The sequence below is a fragment of the Tachyglossus aculeatus genome, chromosome 5 (genome assembly GCF_015852505.1).
Source record: "Tachyglossus aculeatus isolate mTacAcu1 chromosome 5, mTacAcu1.pri, whole genome shotgun sequence".
Lineage (NCBI taxonomy): Eukaryota > Metazoa > Chordata > Mammalia > Monotremata > Tachyglossidae > Tachyglossus > Tachyglossus aculeatus.
In genome coordinates this window covers 40,468,279-40,495,156 of record NC_052070.1, presented here as the reverse complement: position 1 = coordinate 40,495,156, position 26,878 = coordinate 40,468,279, and the positions used below count along the sequence as shown (strand labels likewise).

The following is a 26,878-nucleotide window of genomic DNA, read 5'->3' as shown; positions in this document are numbered from 1 at the left end:
AGTGCCCAGTAGCTAATCTTAATACTATGGATGATGAACATGATGAAAGAGGAACACACTGTTTACAGACCCTCCACCACTAAGCCCTATTTTGACTCTCTGGATTCTCCCAGCTAAAGTGGGAGGATTGACTTGCTAGATTCAGAGAAGCAGTGTGGCTTACTGGAAAGAGAACATGCCTGGGAGTCAGAGGAACTGGGTTCTAACTGTGTCTCCATCACTTGCCTGCTGTGTAACCTTGGGAAAATCACTTAAGTTCTCTTTGCCTCAATTTATTCATCTTTAAAATAGGGATTTAATACCTGTTTTCACTTCCTCTTAGACTGTGAGCCCCATATGGAACAAAGCTTGTGTCCAACTTTATTAGCATGAATCTATCTCTGCACTTAGCACAGTGCTTGGCACATAGCAAGCAATGAGAAAATAGCACAATGATCATGGTGATTATAATAATAATCATAATAACGTATAGTTATTATGATCTTTATTGTCTCTCTATGTTTCTGGAGAATGGAGGCTGAGAAGCAGCATGGCCTAGTGGAAAGAAAATGGGCCTGGGGGTCAGAACATCTGGGTTCTCATCCCAGCTCTGCTGCTCTGTGACCATGGGTAAGTCACTTCACTTCTCTGTGCCTCAGTTACCCCACCTGTGAAATGAGGATTAAGACTGTGAGCCCCATGTGGGTCATGGACTGTGACCAGCCTGATTACCTCATGTCTACCCCAGCAGTTAGGACAGTGCCTAGCACCTAGTAAGCGCAGTGTAGTGCATAAAGCATGGACCTGGGCATTAGAAAGTCATGGGTTCTAATCCCAGCTCTGCCACTTGTCTGCTGTGAGCCTTGGGCAAGTCACTTCACATCCCTGTGCCTCAGCTACCTCATCTGCAAAATGGGGAGACTGTGAGCCTCTCATGGGACAGGGACTGTGTATAACACAATTTACTTGTATCCACCCCAGTGTTTAGCACAGTGCCTGGCACCTAGTAAGCACTTAACAAATACCACAATTATTATTATTAATAATAAAAAATACCTTAAGAAAAAAAAACAGGAAGCAGGCAGAGGGCAGAGGCAGGGAGCCCTTTGAGAGTTTATCCTTTGCACTGGAGAAGTCCCCGGAGTGTCGGGGGCAGGGAGAGAGGGCAGGGGGCAGGCAGGGGGTTACCTGTATTTGTTGGGAAACATTCTCTCGCAGTCTTTGCATTCATGCACCTGCCCATCACTGAGGCCTTCCTGCTTGATCTCCTCACTCAGGGTCTCGTAAAGAGCACCCACGGAGCTGCAGGAGTATTTCTTGTGCCGCCGCAGGTCCAACTTTGACTGGAAGAGCTCGTCGCATTCCTCGCAGCGGAACGGATGCTCCTCTGAAGGGGGAAACCAGAGCATAGGGGTCAGCCCCCGCCATCACTACCCGACGCCAACGACTGATGCCCGGCTCATGGCCGCGAGGCCTGAGCTCGTGTGCCTACACGGGGGGCTAGGCAGGAACGGACTTGGTCTCCCCTGCTTAGATATATCCAATGCCAACACCGTCTTCTCCCTCTGCTCCCTCCCCTAGTTGCCACCTCTGACCCAGCCATCCAGGGGCATGGACAAGGCCCAGAGGCGAGAAGGGTACCATGGAGGGGTGACAGTGAAGTGGGGGTTGGTGTCGGAGGAGATCTGCCTGAAAACCTGGGATAAAAGATGATGATTAGAGAAACAGCGTGGCTTAGTGGAAAGAGTCTGGGCTTGGGAGTCAGAGGTCATGGGTTCTAATCCCAGCTCCGCCACTTGCCAGCTGTGTGACTTTGGGCAAGTCACTTAACTTTTCTGTGCCTCAGTTACCTCATCTGTAAAATGGGGATTAAAACTGTGAGCCCCATTTGGAACACCTGATTACCTTGTATCTACCCCAGGGCTTAGAACAGTGCTTGGCACATAGTAAGCACTTAACAAATACCATCATTATTATTATTACTGTAGACTGTAAGCTGCCTTCTAGACTGTACACTCCTTGTGGGCACGGAACTGGTCAACCCACTCTGTTATAGTGTACTCTCCCACACACTTAGTACAGTGCTCTGCACACAATAAGCACTCAGTAAATACCACTCATTGATTGACCAATTGTGCCTTTGGGTGTGCCTGGTCTCAATCAGCCAGCTAGCACAGGCCAGTGGGGCCTGGGAGCCGGGGCCCTCAAACACCGAGAACAGTGACAGAAAGCACAGCCAGATGCTTGGGTAGGAATTTCAGGAGAAAAAAAAAAAACCCCAACAGCGATCTAATGTGTATAATAAATTATTGTAGTCAAGGTCAAACAAATTAAAAAGAGGGCAGCTATTATTAAGTTTACAAGGCAGTATCCTGGCCACCCTGCCAAGATAAACAATCCACTCAGAGCTGTAAATTTTCCAGCAGAAACGGCTTCCGTGAAGGGGGGACAGGACAGTCCAGAGCTCCACTCCGCTCTGCTCCCCAGGCGGCCGCTCCAACAGAAGTTTCTCAATTAGTTGGTATTCTTACTTACGCCCTCTCCTCCTTCCCCTCCTCCTCCTGCCCCTCACCCCCGGCCCCCACCCACCCCAACCCCGGTTTGGAAAAATCTTTCTCCAATTATGCATTCTTGCTTTGACGGTTTGGCTACAAACGCAAGACCCACGGCTGGAACGCTTGACTCAGGAGGCATAATTAGGTGTGTGGGCTAGGCGGGGGGTGGGGGCCCGTGGAACTGGTGATTTGGGATACGCCTTGGATGGGTCAAGGCCCCCAGGCATGGGCTGTGGGGGTCTCTGCTCCCTGGCCTTGTCTGGCTGACCAATCAGCAGCTGATCCATCCAGCCGGCAGTTCCAAGTGCAACTCCAAGCAAAAAACATTGGCCCCAATGAGGTTTGCGACCCTTAATGGGATGAGGGGGTTTGACTTCTCCTCTCCCATCGGGGCCTGAAAGCCAGGCAGCTAGGAGGCATTGCTGCATCAGAGTGTGATGTGCCTCTATCTCTCCCTGTACCCTGGACCAAAGACTCGAGATTCTTCAGGGGGTAGGTGAGGTCCACGAAATGCTTCTTTGAGGAGTCAGAGAGTCAGCCAACTCTGGGATAGTGGAAGCAGCTTGGCCTAGAGGAAAGGACACAGTCCTGGGAGTCAGAGGACTTGGGTTATCATCCTGGCTTTGCCACTTGTCTGCTGTGTGAGCTTGGGTGAGTCACTTCACTTCTCTGGGCCTCAGTTTCCCCATCTGGAGATTCAACACCTGATCTCCCTTCTACTTAGACTGAGCTCCACGTGGTAAGGGGATTGTGTCCAAATGGATTAACTCGTATCTACCCCAGTGCTTAGAATGGTGCTTGTAGTGTAGTAAGTGCTCAATAAATAGCACAATTATTTGGGCTCCAGCCACAGGATCTCTGGCTACAACCTAAGCCAACAAAAAATGCCATCCACCAGGCCTATTCTTTCTAGTGTCATGCTTGAGGCTGGGACAAGCTTAGTCATGACCATACCACCAAGACTCCAGCCCCTTCAGCCCCGGCTTCCTGAGGCGCTGCACAGCAGATCCTCCTCATGGCCAGACACCTCAGGTTGCTGTCATGATGGCAGTGCCTGATGGGCATGGGGAAGGAGAATCATGTGGACCCCACCTAGGGCTCATAGTAGCCAAAAGGAACAATGATCTGGGCTCTAGCACAGGTGACTCCCAGCCTGAACAGTGCTGGAAAATGGCATTTCCCCACTCCATTTGGCCTTTCCCTCTGGTCTTCATGCTGAGGCCACATCCCAGAGCCCAAGGTTAGGAACCTGCTCCTGCATGGATCTACGGGGAGATACGCAGTCACACAGTGGGGAGGGTCATTCTGCTTCGTTCTGAGTCTTGAGACTGTGCAGCGGAAGACGGTCACATGACCAGGTTTAGAGACGGAGGAACAGTCCGGTTTCCAGCAGGCCGGTCTCCTGTCCAGTATGGATACAGCACCGAATGACTTGAAACTGATGGTTTGATTTTCAGCATCTGGCTTCTCTCTGCCACGGTTCCTGCTGCCAAATCCCACGGCTCAGGAGTGCCCCAATGCTCTGGGGAACCCGGGAGGGGAGCATGTTGGTTCTGGAAAAAGGGAGGGAGTCAGGGGTCTGCCGGGGACATCTTCAGCAGCATGATGGTGTGGGTTATGTAATGGGGCCTAGGATACCTGGGGGCCTTCATTGGTTCCCCAAGGCAGGGTGGTGTCCATAGTGGGTGGATTTTGTGCCCCAAACAGTGTTTGTATGGGGTTAGCCAGCTTCTGAGTGGCCTCTGTTGTGCTCCCCTTCGTGGATCAGATTGAGTACGGATCAGCAAAAACTGCCGCAGGGGAAGGGAGTCCGAGACTTCCAGAATGCCAATGTGTTCCAGGAGATCCACCATGTAGGACACTGCAGCCATCTTGTTGAAATAGGAAAAGTTTATTGGGAAGCCTAATACATAACCCAGAAGTCTTGGAACCCAGAGGAACCCAGATTTTCCTTCACTTAAATCCAACCGGATGGTGAGAGAGGTTTCCGTCAGTCATCCAGACAAGTCTGCAAGAGGTTCTTCCTCAAAGACCCTGACACTCATGGCTGCAGTTTCACCCCGGGCAATGTTGGCCTGGACTTGCAGGGCAGCTCTGCCCAGCATTCTGACATTCTGAGGATAATTAGGACACACTCAAGGATGAGTACTGGACACTTATGCTGCAGCCCCTCAATTCTAAACCCTGTGGAAGGAAGACCCTCAGATCTTGGCTCTAATGCATTACAAAGTTTAGGATTTAATTTAAGCTCATTCTCATTCACCACCATTCAAAAGCTTTTGTGACTCTTGACGGTACGGGAATTATAAGCAGTGGAGGCCTATGTCCAAAGTGGAAGAAAAAAAATCAGAATTTTCCAAATTATTTTCAGGCTTATCTGGGTTTAGACCCTCTCCTAAGGTATCAATGGACATAGCAGCACATCAGACGCTCACAGATTTCACAGATTGTCCCCCCTTCTTTTGGGGGACAACCCAAAACTCCAGAGAGGAGTACCGATAGTAATTTCCTTTAAACTAGGAACAAACTTCCTTCACTCCCTAACTCCAAAGCTTAAAATACAGTATGAAACTGAGGTTCTGGTTTAAGATGGAAATTCAGTTTGGCTCTTACACCGGGTGAATCAGAATGGTATTACCCTGAAATGAATGAGACTGGCCCCAACGAAGGTACCAGACAAACCTCTTTCCCTTTCTCTCCGCTTTCCTCTCTTTCTCCCTAATTGTATTTATTCAAATTCCGGGCTTGTGAGGGGAACAGCTTTGCTTGCTAGCAGGCATAAAATCCTCTTTGGTGCCGACACCCGCATCACAGATGAAAAGAGAAGGGCCACATTGAGCCTAAGAGATGCTCTCAGGACAAACAGATATTTTTCTCCCACAACACCTGCTTACCTGACAGGCTGTCACTTGTGAGGTCTGACATTCCCTAAACATAGAGTGGAAAGAAGGAGGAAAAAAATCCATTTCTGACCCCTTGAGATCTGATTTTCTTTGAAAGGTTCAAAGGATACCAAAATCCATTCAGGTTGTTCCCTTGTGTACCCTCTTTTGGAGGAGACGAAGGAGGAGTAAAGAACCCTTGGATTTCCTTTCATTACCCACAGTGTTCGTGATTTTTAGAAACTCAAAGCCCAAAGAGGGAGAAAATATGCTCTCTTCTGGCAAAACAGGCAGCGGATAAAAGGAAAAGCGCTTTGGGAATTTCTGGGGTGAGGACTCAGGAAAAAGAGGTCTCTCAGAGCTGAGGGGCTCCCAACAGACACTGGAATGGGGATCCTTTCAAGGAATTCAAGGATCTGAAACTAAAACTTTTTCTATCAGTGATTTGGCCAAAGCCTGCAAATTGGTGAGACAGGCTCCCTTTTTGGTATTGGGAGCTTTGATTTTATGCTACCTGAGAGCTTTTTTCAATAAACCATCCTAAGAAACTGGCTAGTTTATCTGGTATCTCTGGGAAGAAGGAGAAGAAAAAAACAGTAGAAGGAGGAGGAAAAAAGACCCCAACAAAACCCATAACACAACAAAACAAAAATCACTGCCAGTACTCTATGTCTTGTTTGTCAAATCTGCTGCGGTCCTCGCCTATCTAAAGTTCCATCAGTAACACTCATGACAAAGCAGGAATGTAACAGAAAAATAAATCAGAGCCTAATGGCTTTCAGAGAAACCGAGGGGAACGCAATTATGTAGCATCTACATGCTAATCTACCAGACTTGACTCTCAAAAGAGTTCAAGAGCCTTACTCCAAATTCCTGGAGTGATAAGGGGCCGGCTGCATTTAGCTGGGGTTTGGATAAAAGATTTTTATGATAATTATCTTTGTGTGGAACATTTTTGCATTTTCTTTCTTGTGCAATTCAGAGTTTAACTGGGGGGAGTGGGGGCGCAGCAGTGAGAGGAAAAAGGAGCATTATTGAAATGGGGACAGGGTATTAAAAAGTCAAATATTTGATGTTGGGCTATTATGTTTTAAAAGCAATTAGCCAGCAAAGGTTTGATAAATTATTAGGAAAAGGTAAAGAATGCCAAAGGTGGAGGGGAATTGGGATTAAGGTGGCACTTTTTTCTTTCTTTTTTTTTTTTGTTTGATGGAGGAATGGAAATTCAGAATACAAAGGACCCGCCAGGATCCCGCCTCCTGCCCCACGTGAAATGGATGCATCTTTGATTTCCTCTCCCAGCTAATTAAAACCAAACTTCAGAAAAGAACACAGATGCTATCAGAATGGCAACGCTGGGCCTTGGCAGGGTTTTCTTATCTGCCAACCACAAGCCACTTGGCTGCCCACCTCTTGAAGGCCCGCAGCCTCTCCTGGCCAGGCGGGTGGGCTGGTGGGGGGCTCCTGAGCCCCTACCCCCGGTCTCCGAGACCTTGCAGCAGCTCATCCAGATGTCTGAATGGCCCACCTAAAGACTCAGTGCTGTGCTTTTGGCCTGGACTCGAAATGGCTCTCTACAGGCCCTTGTAGTTAATGATATTAATTATTAAACTTTGGTGTGCTCGGGGGAAAAAATGTCCACCCTGTTTCAGCTCGTTTAAGCACCTGTGGGAATGATTAACCTCTCAGGGTACTGGGGAGAAAAAATAAAAACTCTATTTCACTGTGGTGGGAAGGGACAGGGTTGGGGGAGGTGAGAAATCCAGGAGGCCCAAGAGTTAACGGGACCCAGGCCTTGGCACGCTCAGCTTGCCTTTCCCGGAGGCCCCCGCTCTCTCTGGTGGGTTTGCCCAGAGCTGAGGGTGGGGAGGTGCCTCTTCACGTTAGGAAAAAGTCTTCTTGGCCGCCAAAATGGCGGGAGGGAGGGCCTGTCTTTCCCTAAGAGCTACTGCCAAGCGCCGACCATGGACAGGGGTGGAGGAGGAGATTGTGATAGGGCAGTGTACCCCAGTTGCATCCTCAAAGCAGGGTGGAACCCGTACTGAGAGGGCAGCAGGACAGAAAGGCTGGGCACAGCAACAGGGAAAAAGCAGGGAGGGCCCCAGAATCAGAAGACCTCTGGATTTTGCTCCAGGGGACTGAACAGGAAAGGGGGTTTGCCCTCTGCTGCTCTCTTTCGCTAATGAAAGGGGTTTTCTCCAGCAGGGAGCCCACGTTAGCTACATAACTCTGCCCAGAAAGTCTTCTAAGCCTCTGTACAACTTTGATCATTTTTCCTGTGAGGGTAACTGTTCGGTAAGAACTACCCAGAGTGAGCCCTGGGATAGAGAGCTGTCCCCCAACCCCAGACCCTCGGGCACAGCCGCGCCCCCTTCCATTTTTTCCTCCCTTTAAGTTTACCCGCCTGCCATCAGGCTAGATCATACTCAGCGCTTCAGGAAGGGAAACCCAGGGCTCTTTATGGATGCAATTTTAAACCAGTTTGAAGCCTTTTTATGCTTTCCCGCCCTGACAAATGAACAGCTTCATCATCCACAATCTGTCACAGTGGCCCAGGTGATGTTTTATATTCTTTGAACCGAAAGCCCGACAAAAAAATTGGGAAGAAAGAAGCGATTTTCCGCTCAATGTTCCCTGGCATGTGGAAAATTATCAGAAGGGAAATGAGATTTAGGTGGGTGGGTCCCCAGAAATTTGGGGAATCCCATGGGGTCCAGTCTGGCCCAAGCAGCTGGCTGCCTTGCCTCCATATAGGGGAAAATGAGCTGGGGAAATTTCTTCCCAGAAAACCCGAGTCAGCCTCCCACCTCAGTGGTCCAGAAGTCAAGAGTCTGTAATTGGCAGAGCTGGGGGTGCCTACTGTGCTGAAGAAGTAGGTGTTCGGCATTCCAGACAGGACATATTGGCTATCCCCTGGTGTGCAGATACAGAGGAGTGGATGCTGAAAGAGATGGGCTTACCTTCAAGAGTGGCTGGCATGGTTCCCAGGGGATAGGCTCCCTCCTTCATATACACCAACAGCTCTTCCCCCGGTTCGATGTTTTTAATAACTTTATAATAGATCTAGGAGATAGAAATCAGAGACCAGGTAAAAAATTTTTAAAAGGCAAAACACCCTCCCTGCTTGACTCTCTCTCTCACTGTCTTTTCCTGTTAATCAGGGAGGCTGGCCTGTTTGATCCTTGATTTGCTTTATAATTACCACTGAGAGTCTGTCGTGCCAGTCTTAGCAGATTGCCGGGGTTTCAAGGAACTTCAGCCCCACAGCGACTCTGCCCTCCACAACTCTGTGGAGTTTCCTGGTGTCTTCCCTGGGGACAGGTTTTCCACAAAGGGAATGGAGAGCCAGACGGGTGCTGCCTCTGTTTCCAGGCAAAAGGGCCAATGCCGTAGGCTAGGGATGGGGGCATTTGCCCCATCATTGTTGGGACTGGGCTCCCAGCTTCCCTCATCCCAAGTCCCTGAAAAGACTTGACAGTTGCTAAAGGACTGAAAATGTCAGCTTTCTGGCCTAGTTGTGCTTTGTAGCCTGTCCCCTCCCAAGCCCCATCCCCAGCTAAAATCGTTGCCCCTTTTCACTCCTTCCCTCACAAGGAAGTATGGCACCACCGTGTCCAGGCTTCCACTGAGGCGAAAGGGAGGTCAGGCAAGATGTCGTTGGGGCTTCTGAATATGGTTGAGCGAGGGCCTTGCTTGGCTTCTAAATCTTTTGCAATTTTTGTTCTCTTACTTTATGAAACACTCACTCCCTTCACTCCTGTGGATGACTGGAAATAAATGTGGTAGTTTAGGCACACAGCCGAGGATAAGGCTGTGAAGAGAAGCAGCAGCCTTGGGGCCAAGGCCTATAAGAAATAAGGGCTGGCCAAAACCAAATCTGACAAGGGGCCTAATAGTTAGACATGATTAATTTATGGTACTTGTTGGACACTTACTCTGTAAAAAGCACTGTTCTGAGCGCTAGGAAGGAATACAGTAAAGGATCAAAAAGCCTCGGTTCTTGACCCTCAAGAGACTCGCCACTTGAAGCGGTGGGTGGGAGGAGGGAGGTAGGATGGTGATGGACTCATGGGGAGGGATTGAATATAGAAAGCAAAACAACATCAGAACAAGTGACTGGGTTGGCGGGGGGGGGCCCTCTAGGCTGTAAACTCATGGGTTGGGGGGGAATGTGACTGTTCATTGTTACACTGCACTCTCCCAAGCACTTAGTACAGTGCTCTGCACATAGTAAATTCTCAATAAATATGACTGACTGACTGACTGAAGCCTGGTTTTGAGGAAGGCCAAATGGCAGGCCTTGTGAGGAATGGATAATTCTGGTATTTATTAAGTATTACTATGTGCCAGGTACTATACTAAGCGCTGGGGTAGATACAAGCAAATCAGGTTGGACATAGTCCTTGTTTCACGTGGAGCTCACTGTCTCAATCCTCATTTTACAGATGAAGTAACTGAGGCTCAGAGAAGTGAAGTGACTTGGCCAAGGTCACACAACAGATAAGTCCACCCCCAGGGTCCCAGGGCCCTCACCAGGAAGTTTAAAGTCCAACAGTCCTTCTATCACTCAGAGACATTTTAGCATAAGGCAACTTATTTTGAGGTGAGGGGAAGATCCTCTTAAAGAGAAATGCTCCCTCTGGATGGGGAGATTTGGGGCTTCAAAGAAAGGACACAGATCAAACAGTGTAACAAAGGAAGTTGACTGGCATTCAATAATAATAATTATGGTGTTTTTTATCAGTACTTATCAGGTGCAAAATATTGTGCTGAGCATGGGGATGATACAAGATTATCAGAAATAATAATAATAATTGTGATATTTGTTATGCTCTTGCTATGTGGCAAGCACTGTACGAATCGCTGGGATAGATACAAGCAAATAGGGTTGAACAGAACCCCTATCCCATATGGGGCTCAGGATCTTAATCCCCATTTTACAGATGAGGTAACTGAGGCAGATAGAAGTGAAGGGACTTGCCCAAGGTCAAATGCACAGAGGTGGTAGAGGTGGAATTAGAGCCCAGGCCCTTCTGACTCCAAGGCCCTTACTCAATCCACTAGGCCATGCTGCTTCTCTGGGCACAGTCCTTCTTCCACCAGTCTCTCTCTCACATGGGGTTCACAATCTAAGAGGCAGGGAAAGCAGGTATCTTATCTTCATTTTACAGATGAAGAAATTAAGGCCAGAGAGATTAAGTAACTCATCCAATGTCACATAGCAGGTCAGTGGCAGAGCTGAGATTAGAACCTGGATCTTCTGCCAGGATCTCCTGAACCTCCTCCTCCTGCCTTGCTCTCTCCACTATGTCACCCTTCCCTGTGCATTTCCTCCTGGAATCTAAGCTGAAATTGTCCATGCCCCGAATGTAGTGGCCAATGCTGCTCCAGGAGTCTTTCTTATTGTGAAAGGGCCTGTGGATGGTCCTTGCAGGGTGGGGTGAGGGCAGGTCTAGAGAGAGGGAAGGACCCTGCCCCACCCAGAGGTCACTGTGCCCCAGCCTAACCCCTTGGTTGGAAAGCTACCAGGTAGATCTCCTGGGGCAGCACCTCCACGGCAGCATATATAACAAAAGCAGAAGTGTGGACATCCGGGGCTTGTGACATTTCGGGTGGAGGTCCCTGATGCCCTCCTGGCCAGACCCCAGGCCTGCTTCATAACCCGGCCCCCTTCTCAGAGAGAGAGAGGGCAAGAATGGGGGTTTGGGGCTGTCATTCCCCCTGTGGCCCAGGTTGGATCAGCCAGCCATGACCCTATAGGAAATGGCTGCTCTGGGCAAACGTCTACCCTCTTTGCCCCCCCATCCACCTCCTGCCCCACAGCCATCCCTTGTTACTTTTCTTAGGGTCTCGCTCTTCAAAGAAGAAACTCCTGGGAGATATGGTCTCCAGTTAGTATGTCAAATACCTCCCTCCCCCTTCACTCTGCTCCCCAGCCGGTTTCCTCCTCATTATGCTATACTTTGTTCAGACCCTCACCATTTAGCTGAGTTAAGCCACCAAATGTCGAATAACCCACAAAATAGAGGTACTGAATTCTTAAAGGGCATTTTGAAAACACTCAAATCCGAAGTTCAGTCAATTTTGCCAGAGGAGAAACACACAGCTAATATGCTCAACATGCACACACAAACACACCCACTGCATCACAAATAAAAAATACCGTCACCTATGCCTATGAAAGCAAGAGGATTATGCCAGGTTTTCATTAATCTGCAAACCTACTCAAGAGCATTCAGCCGAGTGTTTGTGCATTAAATTCAAACCAATCTCAGGTAAAATAGCTGATGTGATTCAAGGATTGTACAGCAGAGGTGAGTTAAGTATGGACACTATAATATATAGTAGCATGGACACTACAGTGAAAATAACTTTCACTCTTTGTACAAATTATTTTTAAGCTAGGGAAAAAACAACTAAGAACCAGGTACTAATAAACTAGAACAATTCATTTTTTAAAATCTGGGTAATAAGAGGAATGCCCTCAGAAAACACCCATTTCAACCCCTGCTTAATTAAGCTCATCTCCCCATGGAGCTGTCCTTATTGATATCTCTGTCCAATCACTCTTCTATCGGAGCCCAGAACAGCATTCAGGCAACTGTCATTAAACTTTCAATGGAGTGCATGTATCTTCATTTAAAAAAAAAAAAACAGAAAAAAGAAGGAAATTAATTCTGGGGACCTGCCTCAGTGATAACGGTCTAATTGTGGCTAGAGGCATAGCGGGTACTTTGGAGAGAAAAGAGACTCTGTCTTACAGAAAACTCAAAACTGTTTCTTCTTCTGTTTTTTTCCAGAAGGATCCACGAGGGGGCAGTCCTCACTAAGTGAAACGTACCTCCTTAATAGACACCACAATGTTGTGATACTTTCTCTCCCTCCCTCTGTCTCTCTCCCCAGATTTTCAGAGCAACCGCACAACTCAGCTCCAAGGGTCCGGCTGGATGACCCGCTAGAGAAACCCACACCTTTGGTCTCAAGAAGTTCCGAGCAATGTGACCCAAGCAACCCGGGACCCAACTACACCCAAGGTGGCATTTTCTGCCGGACTCCTCTCCCAGGTTAAACGAGAACATATCCCAGAACAAAAGTGCCTATCAACGCATGGAAAAAGAGGAAGAGGGGCCCTCTCGGGTGGGGAGTTAAAAGGGAAGGAGAGCGAGAAAGAGAGTGAGAAAAGAAGTTCAACATCACCACCCTTCCCCACTAAGTACAACGACGAAAAGTCTAACCTTGTTTTTCTGGGTGGGATGCATCTGTTCCGAGAGCTGAGTTACGGCCACAGCTTCCCAGAGAGCTAGTCCAGTTCTAGTGAAGTTTATAGCAAACACCATTCTTTGCACTTAGAGGGAAAGAGAGAGAGAGAGAGAGAGAGAGAGAGAGAGAGAGACAGAGAGAGACAGAGAGAGACAGAGAGAGGAAGCACAAGAACTGCAGGCCTGGTCCTAGCCTAGACACTATCTTGGTGGCTGCATCTATCCTGTTCTCTCCTGAGGAGGGGTGTTTAGTCCTGATCTCTCTCTCAGTGATCTAAGATTTAGTCCTCAGACACTCCCCCTAATCTCATCACGGAAGCCCGGTCTCTCTGGAGACCCTCCCTGCATTCTGCCTGCATTTGCAACGACAACCTCCTCGCAAATCAAAGGGAAAAGGAAGTTTGGCCGGTGCGTCCCCGTGTCCAAGTTTCAAATTCCTTTATTTGTTTACCTGGGCGTGCGTCGGTGTTTGTAAGCTCACTTCTCCACGGCCCATTTTCCCCGGGCTCATCTGGGGACAATGAAATGAGTTCCAGGATGGCCCCGGCTCCGACAGAGGCTCGGCCACAGTGGGGAGAGGGTTAATATAGTTGTGTCCAAAATGGCATGTGGACTCTGATACGGTTTAATTACCATTATCGCTAGTCAAGCCAGTCGAGTCGGAGGAGTCAGCCAAAAAAACAAACAACAACAAAAAAAGTGTGTTTGATTCCCTTCAACTTATTCTGCACTGGCTTGGTTTTGTTTAAAGAATAATTTAAGACTTTTCCAAACTCAGCTGGTCCTTAATTTGACAGTTCCTGGATGGATCTGGAAAAAAACTGTTCCATTGTGCATCCTGAGGGAGAAACGTTTCCCCATATTTTGGTGACTCCCTTATTTAAATCGTCAACACAAAATATCAGCAGAGACCTCTTCTCTAGTAAAGGGTGAGTGGGATGGAATGGTTGCTGGACCCCAGCAGCGTTTGTTGGACGTATGGAAAATGGGGTCCCTAAAGACCCTGGAGAAAGTCAGTAAGAGTTACAGGTTTAACTATGTGCCCCTCTGGCCCCGTCCAGTGTGAGTTCACATAAACCTTCTTTAACCCACTTGGTAACTCCTTCCTTCACTTCCTGCTGTGAAGGGCACTCTCTGAGAGAAAAGGTTATTTTCTGCATTAGCCTATGGTTCACAATGGTGGCTGCACTACGAAAGCCTGGAGTTTGTTTTTCAGGAAAGAATGGTGTCCAATTAACTCATGTACTTTGATCATCTCCTGCCTTAATAGCCACCTGAGGCCGGGAAAATCATCCATCACAATTTCTATTACTTTTCAGAAGATTTCTTTCCTCTTTCCTTCCCTCAGCCACCATGCCCACTCTTAGATGTGTGTGTTTCCCGGGCAGCCCAAATAACGCAGCTGGGGATGTGTGAGGGCCTGGCTATGCCAGTCACCTAATTTTGTTCTTCTCTGTGGTTGATCCCTGAGAGGAAATCAAAGGTGGGAACTGTTTAATAAATGTCAGTTTTAAAATGGCTTGAAAATCAGTGAGGCCAAACAGAAGTCGATCTGAAAGGAGGTCTCCATTTCAACACTTCAGGTGCCAGAGGTGTCTACAGCAGTGTCCCTGACTGTCGGGGAGTTCAAAGGAGTGGCCCCTCAGAAATAGAATTTGGAATGCAGGCGAGTTGTCTGAGTCCTTCGGGGGGGCCCTGCCAGCTGCCATCTCCCTCTGTCCACTGCCAAGCCCCAAGGCATGGTTAATGGTTCATTGGGTCACCTCTGATCAAGCTTTACAATAAAAAGGATCAGAAACCATTGAGAAAAATAATCAGAAATCACTCAGAAAAAGTTGGGTCCCAGTCATTTGAGGGAACACTTCATTCTAGAGAACACCATTGCTAAACCTAAAATAAACCTAGGAATTCATATTTACTCCCATTGAGAGATTGGGTGATTTTCCTTTCTGTTTGCTAAGTGCTTTTTATTTCACATCAGATTAAATAATTCCTTGAAGAGGCATTTTGGAAATGCTTATTGAACCGCTGTCCTTTCTGAACCTCAGATGGCTTTTTAAAAATTCCCATCTCAGGGTATTTGCATTCTAAATTCATAAAACTTGGAAAAATATTGGAGCTCATAGACCAGGATTTAGTTTGCAAAGAAAATACACTCGACGGTCGTGGTTCTTTCCAAGTACACTGTTCGTGCAGTCTTTCTAAGGTGCTATAATATTCTTGAAGACTCTCTCCTTTCTTTTTCAAGTTTCTCAACCTTGGCCAGCTGAGGACCCGAGGACCAGAGGATTTCTTTAACAGGGAGGTTCACCCGTTTGGGGGATTTGGTTTTTAATATTGGAAAATGACTTTCTTCAGCATGTGCTTTATTCCTGACCTCTCTCTTGAGAAAAACATGAGTTATAGAGATATACCATAAAGACTGGGGAGGGAGTCCGAGCCTCCAACAAAGATACGTGGCAGAAAATATCAGCTTCCTCGAAATCCCCTGAGACCTGCAGTCCACCTGGAAATCTAACCCCATCTTATGCTATTCACCCACAGACAGATGCTGAGCACCCTGTCTCTCCAAGGGACTCCTTACGGGTTCATTTCCCAACAAAGCCGGAATTGTTTCAGCATTTTCAATTTCCCTCTCCGTGCTGGGGAGAAAGAGAGAGTGCAGAACCTCAGGTTCCAGCATCTTTCATTAGAAACATCCTTGTTTACCTGACAGACTGGGTGTCATTCCGGGATGGGATGAGGGGGGGACAGGGGGCTGGGGGGGAGGGGAGGAGGGTGTAGCAATCCACTGGCCACACAGTAAAACCCAAAATGATCAAAAGGCAAATCTGCTGTTCGGCACTAGAAATGCATTTTGGGGTATATTATTTTCTTCACCTTCCTCCCCCAAACTACAGACCTTCCTACTCCTTAATTTGCTCTCAGTTTTATACAATATATTATTCTGTTGTGTCATTTTCAGCCACAAGGAGATTTTACCATTTATAAAATAATGCCACTTGCTAATCGTATGCTTTTTACATTTTTTCTACTATTTAAAATACTGATTTTAAGAGAAGTCACCTGTTCTCGAGTGTTTCTAATACACGACTTTCTCTTGTTTTGGTTTGAAAACTGCTATTACAAACCCCATCATATTACTACCACGATGTAATAACAAGATAGTTCTAGTCAGGTTTCCTAGAGAAATGATGGAAATGAGTGAACAATTAGAATGATAAAATTGAGGCTCGTCTTGTGTGAGGTCGGGGCTTTTGGAAAAACGAGCCGGTGGCATTGAAAAAGATATCTGCAAAGTGCCTCAACAACACGGGCAGTGTTCTCATTTCTTTAAAGGCCGAGAGGCGCCGAACTTCCCGTTTGGAGCCCGGTTGAAGGAGGTGGGAATCAAGCGCGCCCGGGATGAGGGGAAATCAAGCGCTGCCGGGATGAAGGAGAACGCTCCCTCGGCATCACAGAGGAAAGAGAAGGGCTCCCCTCTTCCCTCTGATGGGATTCCGAATCCAGGAACAAAGTATCTATCTCCCAGGAGGAAAACCAACGGAAACAACGCAAAATAATAAATTTTAAAAAGCCCCTAATTCCAACGTGCGTCCGTTTGGTCCGGAAGCGCCTGGTTTAAGAAAGCAGCTCCGGCTCTGAAGAACAGTGTTTGCTTATTGTCCGAATGCGGATCATTCATTCATTGTTATATTTATTGAGCGCTTACTGGGTGCAGAGCACTGTACTAAGCGCTTGGGTAAATACAATCCAGCAATAAAGAGAGACAATCCCTGCCCACAACGAGCTCACAGTCTAGAGGAGAAGGGAGACCGACATCAAGACCTCAATACAAGTAAACAGGTCCTTTTTTCCCACGCAGTTAAAGCAATGAAACACTCTGCCCTGGGGGGGGTGGGGGAGGGGGGCTATATTCGGACTCTCCCCTCCCTTCCCCGGACCCTCTCTCCAAGTGCAAGTTCTGCCTTGGATTTGCCACCCCGGAACGTCTGCAAGTGGCCTTTGGCACAAAGCTGGGCCATTCAGCCTAACACGGTGGGGGGGAAGAGGTGGTCTGGTTTCCACCCCCCCCCTTCATCCCTTCCCTTCCCCAGCCAGCCCCCCACTTTCTCCTACTAGCCAGCAGGGTCGGGGTGGAGGAGGGCTAGCCTGGAGTGTAGGAAAGCAGCCCGGAGCCTCTTAAAAGACTCAGGCCTCTGCTCTGCCTTTGCTTCCGCTGCCGTCCACGATAGAAGCCACAAGGGTCCCTGTGGCAGGGCCCTGTGCGCCCCCTCCCCCCATTCCGCGGACCCCCTAGGTGACCTGTTATAGCTCAGGGGCTCAGCAAGCTAAGGCGTTGAACGGGAACATCGCCCAGACGGGAAAAAAAAAAAGAAAAGACGGCTTCCACCGCCTTTCTCCCTCCTCGGGAAAAAGAGAGAGGGGAGGGAGATGTCCGTCCACCCCCCAGGCATCCTCACTTCGGAGCTCTCACCGAAGCATCAAAATCAGCTCAAGAGCCAAAGCTTCCCATTGGCACGCCCAGGACCCCCTCATCAAGGAGAAAAAGGGGGCGAGGGGCTTGGGGCGAAGGTCCTCATCGATCCCCAGGGAAGGGGGTGTGTTGGGGGAGGGGGGGGGGGAGGAAGCGTGGCTCAGTGGAAAGAGCCCGGGCTTTGGATCAGAGCTCATGGGTTCGAATTCCCACCCTGCCAGTTGTCAGCTGTGTGACTTTGGGCAAGTCACTTAACTTCTCTGTGCCTCAGTTACCTCATCTGTAAAATGGGGATTAAGTCAATGAGCAGCACGTGGGACAACTTGATTACTTTGTATCTACCCCAGCGCTTAGAACAATGCTTTGCACATAGTATGCGCTTAATAAATGCTAGAAAAAAAGGAAGGAGTTAGGTTTGGGGCAGGTAGTTGTGTGTGTATGTGGAGAGGCTCAGCAAAGGGAATGCAGGCCCTGAGGGGGAGTAAGGCTCTGTTAATGCTAAAATGAAAATGGAAAAAAAAAAGAGGTAACATTGGTGCTTTTAACACCCCGGTGTTAATGGCAAATCATGCAAATCACATGACCGCTATTCAAATGAGCCACAATTAGTGGCAGTCGGAAAAGTCCTTCCTGACCTTGAATCAGGTGGGCCTTCAGGGCTTGCCTCTCCTCCCCTGACAACCCGGTTTGTTGGCCCTTGGACACTGGGCTTGTGATTCCTACCAGCAGGGCTCACCTCAGAGTCTCTACTGCTTCCGGAAACAGGCTAGGGAGAGGGAAGCCTGGGATGGCCTTTCTATTATATTGTTTTTTCATGAAAAAGAAAAGGTTTCTTGGGTGGCAGTGTCAATACTTCTACCTCCCCTCACTTTCCTTCAAGTGTCCAGTAGATGGATGGAGTTTAAAGGGAATTAGTCAAGGGTGGGAGCAGAAAGGGAGCAGAATGAAGGTTAAGAGAGAGTTGGAGAGCAGGAGCAAAGTAAAATGACTTTTTCCCTCCATATGTCCCATGACTTTTACATCATTTCTTACTTCTCCCAAGCTCCTCTCCTGCCTGAGATGTCTGATCTTCACACAAGTTGGACAGAAGTTACTGAAGAAATTTGGTCTCTCTCCTTCTGACTTTGGCTGATGTATGCCTAAGCAAGAAGGCTTCAGCTGATAACTGGCCCCCTCAGACACCTGCCAAGGAAGCTGAAGGGGTCTCCACTCAACTGGAAGAGAAAATTTAAGTATCAATTGGGCTCTCAGGCAGCTATCAGCTGTTAGGTGCTAACTGGGATCTAATCAAACAATGAATGCTATTTACTAAGCACTTATATGTGCACTTACAGTACTAAGTATTAGGGAGAGTACACCAGAAGCAAAAGACACAGTCTATTTCCTTCCGTGTTTCTTTGAAAGGGAAGGTAGAATAGAAAAGGAGCAGAGAAGAGCAATCAGGATGATAAGGAGAGCCTGAAATAGACAAGAACTCTGCAGCCTGGAGAAATAGATGCGGGCTAAAGGGGACAGGATTGGACAAAGTGTTGGACAAGGTAAATACAGAATTGATCCCACATTTTCGCATCACCATACTCAAGTGATATTTACTGGAGCTGAAGGTTAAAGGTTCAAAACAAACGCAAGGAAGTTCTACGGCACTCAGGCTGTGGACTCTGTTCCTTCAAGAAACTGTGCTGCTGAAAACACAAGCAGGGTCCAGCGGGGTTTGAAAAGATTCAGGGATGAGTGGTTCCCTGCCTCTTAGTAGGAGTAGTGGATGGAGAAGTGATTATATTTATTAAGCATCTACTAGGTGGAGTGGCCTGTGCTAAGGGCTTGATAAATACAATAGAATTACAAGACGTAGGCCCTGCCCACAAAGAGCTAATGGTCAAATGGGGGAGACAACATAAAAACTTTCACAACTATTGGAATCAAAAGAAATAAAATTGAGTGTCCAAGTAAAGGTATTCAATCATATATTCAACCCGTCACCATTCAATCACATATTCAATCACATAGTGAATTCATCTCCAAATCCTCAGTCCCACCTTCATGATATCGCTAAAATCTGCCCTTTTCTCTCCATCCAAACTGCTACCACTCATCCTATCCCACCTTGATTACTCCATCAGCCTCCTTGCTGACCACCCAACCTCCTGTCTCTTCCCACTCCCATCCACAATTCACTCCACTGCCCTCCTATGGAAACCTTCAGGACATGTCACTCCCCTCCTCAAAAATCTCCAGTGGTTGCCTATCCACTTCTGTATCAAACAAAAACTCCTCACCACTGGCTTTTAAAGTACTCCATCACCTTGCCTCCTCCTACCTCACCTCGCTTCTCTCCTTCTACAACCCAGCCTGCATACTTCAGCCCTCTAGTGCTAACCTTCTCGCTGTGCCTCGATCTCTCCTGTATCACCACCAACCCTTAGCCCACGTCCTGCCACTGGCCTGGGACACCCTTCCTTCTCAAATCTGCCAGACAATGACTCTCCCCCTCTTCAAAGCCTTATTGAAGGCACATCTCTTCCAGGAGGCCTTCCCAGACTAAGGCCCATTTTTTCTTATCTTCCACTCACTTCTGCATGATCCTGACTTGCTCTCTTTGCTCTTCCTCCCCTCCCAGCCCCACAACACTTATGTATATATCTGTAATTCTATTTATTTGTATTCATGTCTATCTCCCCACCTCTAGTCTGTGAAGCCGTTGTGGGCAGGGAATGTCACCATTTATTGTTCTACTGTACTTTCCCAAGAGTTTAATACAGTGATCTGCACACAGTAAGGGCTTAATAAATATAACTTAATAACTGAATGAATGGTTTAGTTTCAGAGGAGTGCTGAAGATGGGCATAAATAAATAAATGCCTAAGGGTAACAGGTGACTAAAGAGTTGATAAGATTCAGGGGACTCATAATTGGACAGGAAGGCTTACTGGGAGAGGTGGGATTTTGGAAATATTCTCTAGACTGTAAACTCATGGGCAGGGAACTTGTCTATCAGAAGCAGCATGGTCTAGTGGCAAGAACATGGGCTTGGGAGTCAGAGGACATGGGTTCTAATCCTGGTTTTGTCACTTTCATTCATTCATTCATTCAATCGTATTTATTGGGCACTTACCGTGTGCAGAGCACTGTACTAAGCGCTTGGGAAGTACAAGTTGGCAACATATAGAAACGGTCCCTACCCAAAAATGGGCTCACAGTCTAGAAGGGGGAGAACAGTCTTATAAGGGGGAGAATTCTAGCAGACAGTTGTCTGCTGTGTGACCTAGGGTAAGTCACTTCACTTCTCTGGGCCTTAGTTACCTCATCTGTAAAATGGGGATTAATTAATTCATTGAATTCAATCGTGTTTATTGAGTGCTTACTGTTTCCAGAGCACTGTACTAAGCACTTAAGACTGTGACCCCCATGTGGGACAACCTGATTACCTTGTATCTACCCCAGCTCTTAGAACAGTGCTTGGCACATAGTAAGCTCTTAACAAAATACCATAATCAATTATCAACTCTATTGTACGTAGTCTCCCAATCACTTAGTTCAGTGCCCTCCACCCAGTAAGTGCTCAATAAATACCAATGAATGATTGACAGTGGGGAGGGTTGAGGTCTGATTTGGAGATCTGGGGCAGGGAAAGGCATTCCAGGCTCTGGGGACAACATGAGCAAGGGGTTAGAGTTGGGTAAGATGAGGGTGGAATACAGCCAGAAAGTGGGCTTTAGAGGGGCAAAGAGTGATAGCAGGGAAGGATTGGGTGAGGAGAGCTGATAAGCAGCGTGTTAGAGAAGCAGTTAGAGAAGAAGCGTGGCTCAGCGGAAAGAGCCCGGGCTTTGGAGTCAGAGGTCATGGGTTCGAATCCCGGCTCCACCACATGTCCGCTGTGTGACCTTGGGCAAGTCACTTAACTTCTCTGGGCCTCAGTTATCTCATCTGTAAAATGGGGATTAAGACTGTGAGCCCCACGTGGGACAACTTGATCACCTTGTATCCCCCCCAGCGCTTAGAACAGTGCTCTGCACATAGCGCTTAACAAATGCCATCATTATTATTATTATTATAAGGTGGAGGGAGCTGGTGAAGTGTCTCGAAGCCAATGGTAAAGCATCACTGCTTGAAGTGGAGGCAGATGGGCAGCCATTGGCAGGTTTTGATGAGAGGGGAGCTGTGTTCTGAACATAGTTTCAATAAGATGACCTGGGTAACAGCATGGAATATGGACTGTTGGAGAGAGGCTGGAGGCAGGGAGACTAGCGAGAAGGCTGACTGAAGATTTCAACTGTGCTAGGATGAGAGCTTGGATCAGGGAAGTGGCTCTATGGGTAATGAGGAAGGGGTGGATTCAACAGATGTTTCTGAGGAAAAATCATCAGGTTTTATCAGTATATTGGACATGAGTTCAGGTTGACAGGGAGCTGTGGATGATATCAAAATGGAGGGATTGGGTTACAGGGAGGAGGGGGGAAGAGATGTTGAGTTTTGGACATGCTGAGCTTGAGATGTCCCTGGGCCATCCAAATGGAGATGTTCTGGAGGCCAGAAGGGATATGGGCTTGGAAAGCTGTGGAGAGGCCAGGTAAGTGAGGCAGAATTGTGAGTCACCCAAACAGAGGTGGTAGCCAAAGGCATTGGAGTAGATGAATTCCCAAGAAAGGAAGTGTAGAGGAAGAAGATCAATGGATCAGCACAGAAAATACATGACTCTCTCAGTTGGTGGGTGAGAGATGGAAGAGGAACCAGCCCCAAGCTAAGACAGTCACTAACAGCAGAGTAAGAAAAGCACCAGAAGAGGAATTACCAGCAAAGGAATTGGAGCAGTGGGCAGAGAGGTGGGAGGAGAACCAGAGGAGTCCTGAGTTGGCAAAACCAAGATTGTACTGCAACCTAAGGAGAAAGAGGCAGTCCCTAATTTTGAAGATTGACAATGACTTTGAGGAGGATTAGAACAGAGTACAATGGATTTGGTTATGATGACGTACCTTGTCATGGGCAGGGGACCTGTCTGATAGTTCTGTTGTATTGTACTCTCCTGAGTGATCATGATGATGATGATTTATTTATTAAGCATTTATTAAGTGCTTACTAGGTGCAAAGCACTGTTCTAAGCACATAGTACAGTGCTCTGCACATAGTAAGTGCTCAATAAATATGACTGATTGATTGATTATACTAACTGATTGATTCAGTTTGGCTTGGAGAGAAGGGGGCATGAAAACCTGACTGTAGTGGTAAAGAAGACAGCTGGTGGAGAAGAAGTGAATGAAGCAACAGGTTATATGATTCTTTCAAAGAGTTTGGCTAGGAAAGGGAAGATGAAAAGGAGTGGGACAGTTGAGCCAGCTGTGGGATCCAGGAATGATTCTTTTTAGAATGAAGGAGACTTGAACGTGTCTGAAGGCAGAGGGAAAGGAGCCATGAGAGAGAGGTTAAAGAGAGGTAGAGTAGGACAGTATGAACAATTAAAGGGGATTGGGTTAAACTTCGGAGTGGTGAGCTCCTCTGGAGAGAAAGCTAAGAGAGAGGAGGAAGAAGTGAGAGAAGGTTGTACAATGATGAGGGGGGAGGAATGTGGGAAGTTCTTCATGCCTGATGGTTTCTACTTTTCCGACAAAGTAGTTGGTAAGGCCTTTAGGGGTGAGGGAGGGCAGTGGTATGGACACTCGAGGTTTCAGGATGGAGTTAAAATCTAGACTCCACCCTGAAGTGGATGGGATGGGGCAGTATGAGAGTCGATGAGGGAGGGGTAGAAGAGTTATAGAGTAGAACAGAGCTGAATTATAGCAGAAGAGAATGAATTTCTAGTGGCTGAAATTGACCTGATGTCTGTATTTCCACTAACTGCCTGGTTTCACGAGGGAAAGAAGCACTCCATAAGCACTTGATATTCACTCCTCCCTCAGAATTTATGGATGTAACCATCATGTAATTTTTTATATTAATGTCCGCCTCCCTCTCTAGACTGTAAGCTCATTTTGAGCAGGGAATTTGTCTCCCAACACTGCACACAGTTAGCACTTAAAAAATACCATTGATTGAAAAAAAAAGTGAGCCAAGGGGAGGAGGGTTTAGGTCCTTGTTGGGAGAATTAGGGAGAGGGGAGAATGAGCGGTGTTGAATGATCCATCCCTAACCATGAAGGCGGATGTCCAAGAGAGTGACGAGCACACAGTTCTTCCAAGTGTCATGGTCTCCCTGTTGTAGATTGAGTCCTGGGCTGGACAGATTAAAGGGGTGACCCGGAAAGGGAGAAAACTGCTCCTTTAAATCCTAAGACAGAGAGCTGAAGACTCAGAGAGGTGGAGGAGGGACTCCGAGTTCAGACTAATACAAGAAACTGAATAAGAAAATAACCACACCAGAGAATGAGGGTAAGATCTTCTGGGGCCAGAGGTATGAGGGGGTTAAGGCTCCAAGAGCTCCAGAGGCTGTTATTTACAGCAGGGGCTGGGGGAACCTGGGGCTCTCAATCAACATCTAGTTCTTCATGATCCCAGAGGTGACTCTCCAGCACAATCTCCTATCCCATGAGCAGACACTGCACCGTGAGGGCAACCCTTAAATCTCCTTCAAGGCTTTCTGGGCAGGAAGTAGCTCGCCTGTCCCCCCTTCCTCTCCTCCCATGTCACTTTGAGTCCAATAGGAGCTGAGGAGGAGTCGAGATTCCAAGTCCTTTCTTTGGCCTGTGCCATAAAGTTGCAGCCCTGGCCCAAGGAAGAGTGGGGTCCCTCTGTCCCCACTGGACAACAGAGCCAGCTGGAATTGCTCTTGTCCTCTGCCCCACTCCCTGCCCCCAGCTCGCCTCCTCCCCCTCCCATCTTAGCCCCTGGGCAAGTAGTAGCAGTACCAAGGCTGGCTGGGGAAGGGTTACGTTCAATGCCCCCATGGACACTGGGCACAACTATAAAGGTGGTGGCAATGGTGAATGACACTCTGGGCATGGACGTGCAGGGCAAGGGCTCTGGACAGGGGGCATGGACAGCCCTGGCCTGGGCTTTGTGGGATCCATGTGTCCTGGAGGAAGAGATTCCCCCTCAGAGTGAGCCAGGAGGGCCAGAGCCATGGTGATGATGGCTCTGGAGGAGGAAGAGGAGGTGAGTGAGATGTGACCACAGAGAAGAGAGAGCCTTGTTATCCTGGCACCCAACCCCCTTCCCCCACAAAAACAGGAATATGTATGTTCCTCTGCACTCTTTCTTTGTCCCCCCTTTCCTTCCCTACCTCCTCCCCTCATCCTCACACTTCTTTCTGCATTCTATGATTGACTCTTTGCACACCAACTTCTCTAAAGTTTAATTTAATGTAGCTCTTCCACCCGAAAAGGTTGTAGATCCCCTGAATTCGAGAGTAGGACACCATGAAAATGGCCCAGACGTGCCCTAGGGATATGCCACAATCCCCTGCATCTGTCTGGAGACTGCTGTGCCATAGGCAGGGGAAGGACTCAATGATTCCTTTTCACAAGCATTGCTCACAGGGCCACACTTAGCTAGTCCCTTGGGACAGCTCCAAACCAGTCCATCAGTTTGCACCTCATTCATCCCCTCCAGAGTCTGCCAGAAGTAAGTTCTGCAGGATGGATCAAACCTTAATTCTCAGCCTAAGAGCCCAAGGGCACCCAAGACTACCCAAGGGCAAGGTTTTCTGTTGGGTGAGAGATGCGATTCTTTCTTCCTTTTGGGGTTTTGTTGTCTTTCAACTGAGACCGTGGGTTTTGAGCTTGGCCTCAGTGCCTTGGGGTTCTCCCACAAGGATAGAAGTCTCTGGCCCTGGACAGCTGTCCCTGATTTGAACCCTTACAGAGGTTTTTTGCCCTACAATGCCCCATCCCTCCCTGTTGGGGGGCAATCAGAGGAGGGCACACACCTGCAGAAAACATCTCTATTATAGGGAAAGAGATGTGCCCCTACCCTATGCTGGGCCTGGGTGCAACATGGCAGCAGTCCGTCTCCTGCGTGGCCGCAATAACTGTGTCGGGGCCAGCTGGGGCACCAACAATGCTCCAAGAGGCAAGTGGGGGATCCGGCCAGTCGGTTCTCTGACCCCACCAGCAGCCCTTGCTTCAGACAGAGGGAACGGGAAATGCAGAGGCAGGCTGCTCACTACTCTGCAGCTCTGGGTATGCGTGGCTGCATCCAGCGGCTGTGCGACCAGGTTGGTGGGCCCGTTGGCTTCGGAGAAGGTGCCGGATGTGGCTTCGAGCCACCTCCTCGATGAAGCCAGAGCTCTGGGGCCAGCAAGCCCAGCCACACCACAGAGGCATGGGCCTATCACAATGTGGGGAGACGAGCAGGCGCGGCCAAGTCCCTGCTGCCCAGAGGGAGCTGTTATCATGGTGGGGGTGGGGAGACCCAAGCACCACGCAGGAAACCCTCCCTCCCCATCCCACTACCACGGCTCCATTCACAGTGGATGAGGAATCCCAAAACAACCACAAATCCCTTTTAAATCACCGGCCACCTCCCTCCCAACACTTCTGGACTGGCAACTCCATGATACGCCCAGCCCTAGTGAACCCTGCTCTCCCATCCAAACAGTTCCACCAAATTCCTTACTGACCAACCCCAGCCAGCCCCTGCTAGTGGGGTGATGGGCAGCCCCAGTCAATGAGATCTGCAGATCATCCAAATCTCCCACTTTAGCCAAAACATTCAACCATCTTCCCTTTGACCACAACCACCAACAAAGAACAATACCGCCATTTTTCCTATCTCTCTCTGCCCCTACTCACTCTCTGGTAACCGACTTAATAAGCAGAGAGAGGGTGGCTAGTTGAGGAGTTGTAATGCACCTGGATTACCTGAAATCAGGATAATCCACCTCTTAGAATCAGCAGCAGCTTCTGAAAAATGGGAATTGGGTGGGGAAGTGGTCCCAGGCCCAGGGCTGAGCAGTCACTTTTTCTGAGTCCAAAACCAGCGTCATCTCTACGTCAACCAGGTGGGAGGTGGGACGGCAAAGAGTGGGATGTGGCCACCTGCAGGGTCCAGTTTGATAGAAATTCTTGCATTCCCCAATGCCAAAAAAAGCCTGAGGCAGACGGTTTCAATGCTTATCACACATCCCAGGGTGGGGGGCGGGGTAAGCCCTTTGTAAAAGGACCGTGGACCGCGAGGCAGGGACCCCTCACCGCAGAGACCTACCTGCTCATTCACCTGGCACCCAGCTAGGTTCTGTTCATCACAGGAACAGGCCACTCGAATGTATTTGAGCCAATTTCCGGTTCCGGCCTGGTTCGTGTCCACGCAAAACTTCTCGGTCCCCAGCTGGTCGGCGATCTGAAGAAGAGGGAGGAAAAAGACAGAGATCAGTCCACATACTCCTCAGGGGAGAAAAGGCTGCAGGATTGACACATCTGGGCAGGAACAGCACCTCGAAAACTTCCAGCATATGGCCAGGGCCCACGCAGGAAGTTGAGCATCGGCAAGACCGAGCTGAAGAGCCGCCGGAGGGATGGTATGAGGAAGCTGGAGCCAACCAGTTGAGATGTCCCCATTCACATATTACAGAACACTCTGGCCCCCCAAAGGTGGGAAACATTTTCAAGTTTTTCCACCGAGACCTGATCGCAGCTCGGGCTGGGGTGATAAAATTAATCACCAGTTTTGAAGTCACAAGCGAAACTGCTGAAAGCAGCAAGAGACTGGAGCCCTGGCTTTCGAAAACAGCATCCAGCTCAGAGAGATGGCACCCAGAGGTGACAGCGAGTGCCTGGAGGCAAGGATGCTGAGAGAACGA

At 48.4% G+C, this 26,878-nt stretch overlaps 1 protein-coding gene across 2 annotated transcripts in view; it reads right to left on the bottom strand.

Annotated features, from left to right (window-relative positions):
- The window catches only part of PRDM16 (PR/SET domain 16), a 64,981-nt gene extending 52,270 nt beyond the window's left edge, over positions 1-12,711 (bottom strand). For both annotated transcript variants that reach the window (XM_038746439.1, XM_038746440.1), the window contains exons 1-3: positions 12,652-12,711; positions 8,377-8,479; positions 1,168-1,366 (exon numbers count right to left, since the gene is read on the bottom strand). In XM_038746439.1, coding sequence (XP_038602367.1) covers positions 1,168-1,366; positions 8,377-8,479; positions 12,652-12,675 — 326 coding nt within the window. In that variant the 5' untranslated portion in view covers positions 12,676-12,711. The remainder of the gene's footprint in view (positions 1-1,167; positions 1,367-8,376; positions 8,480-12,651) is intronic.
- Between the last annotated feature and the right edge of the window lie 14,167 nt (positions 12,712-26,878).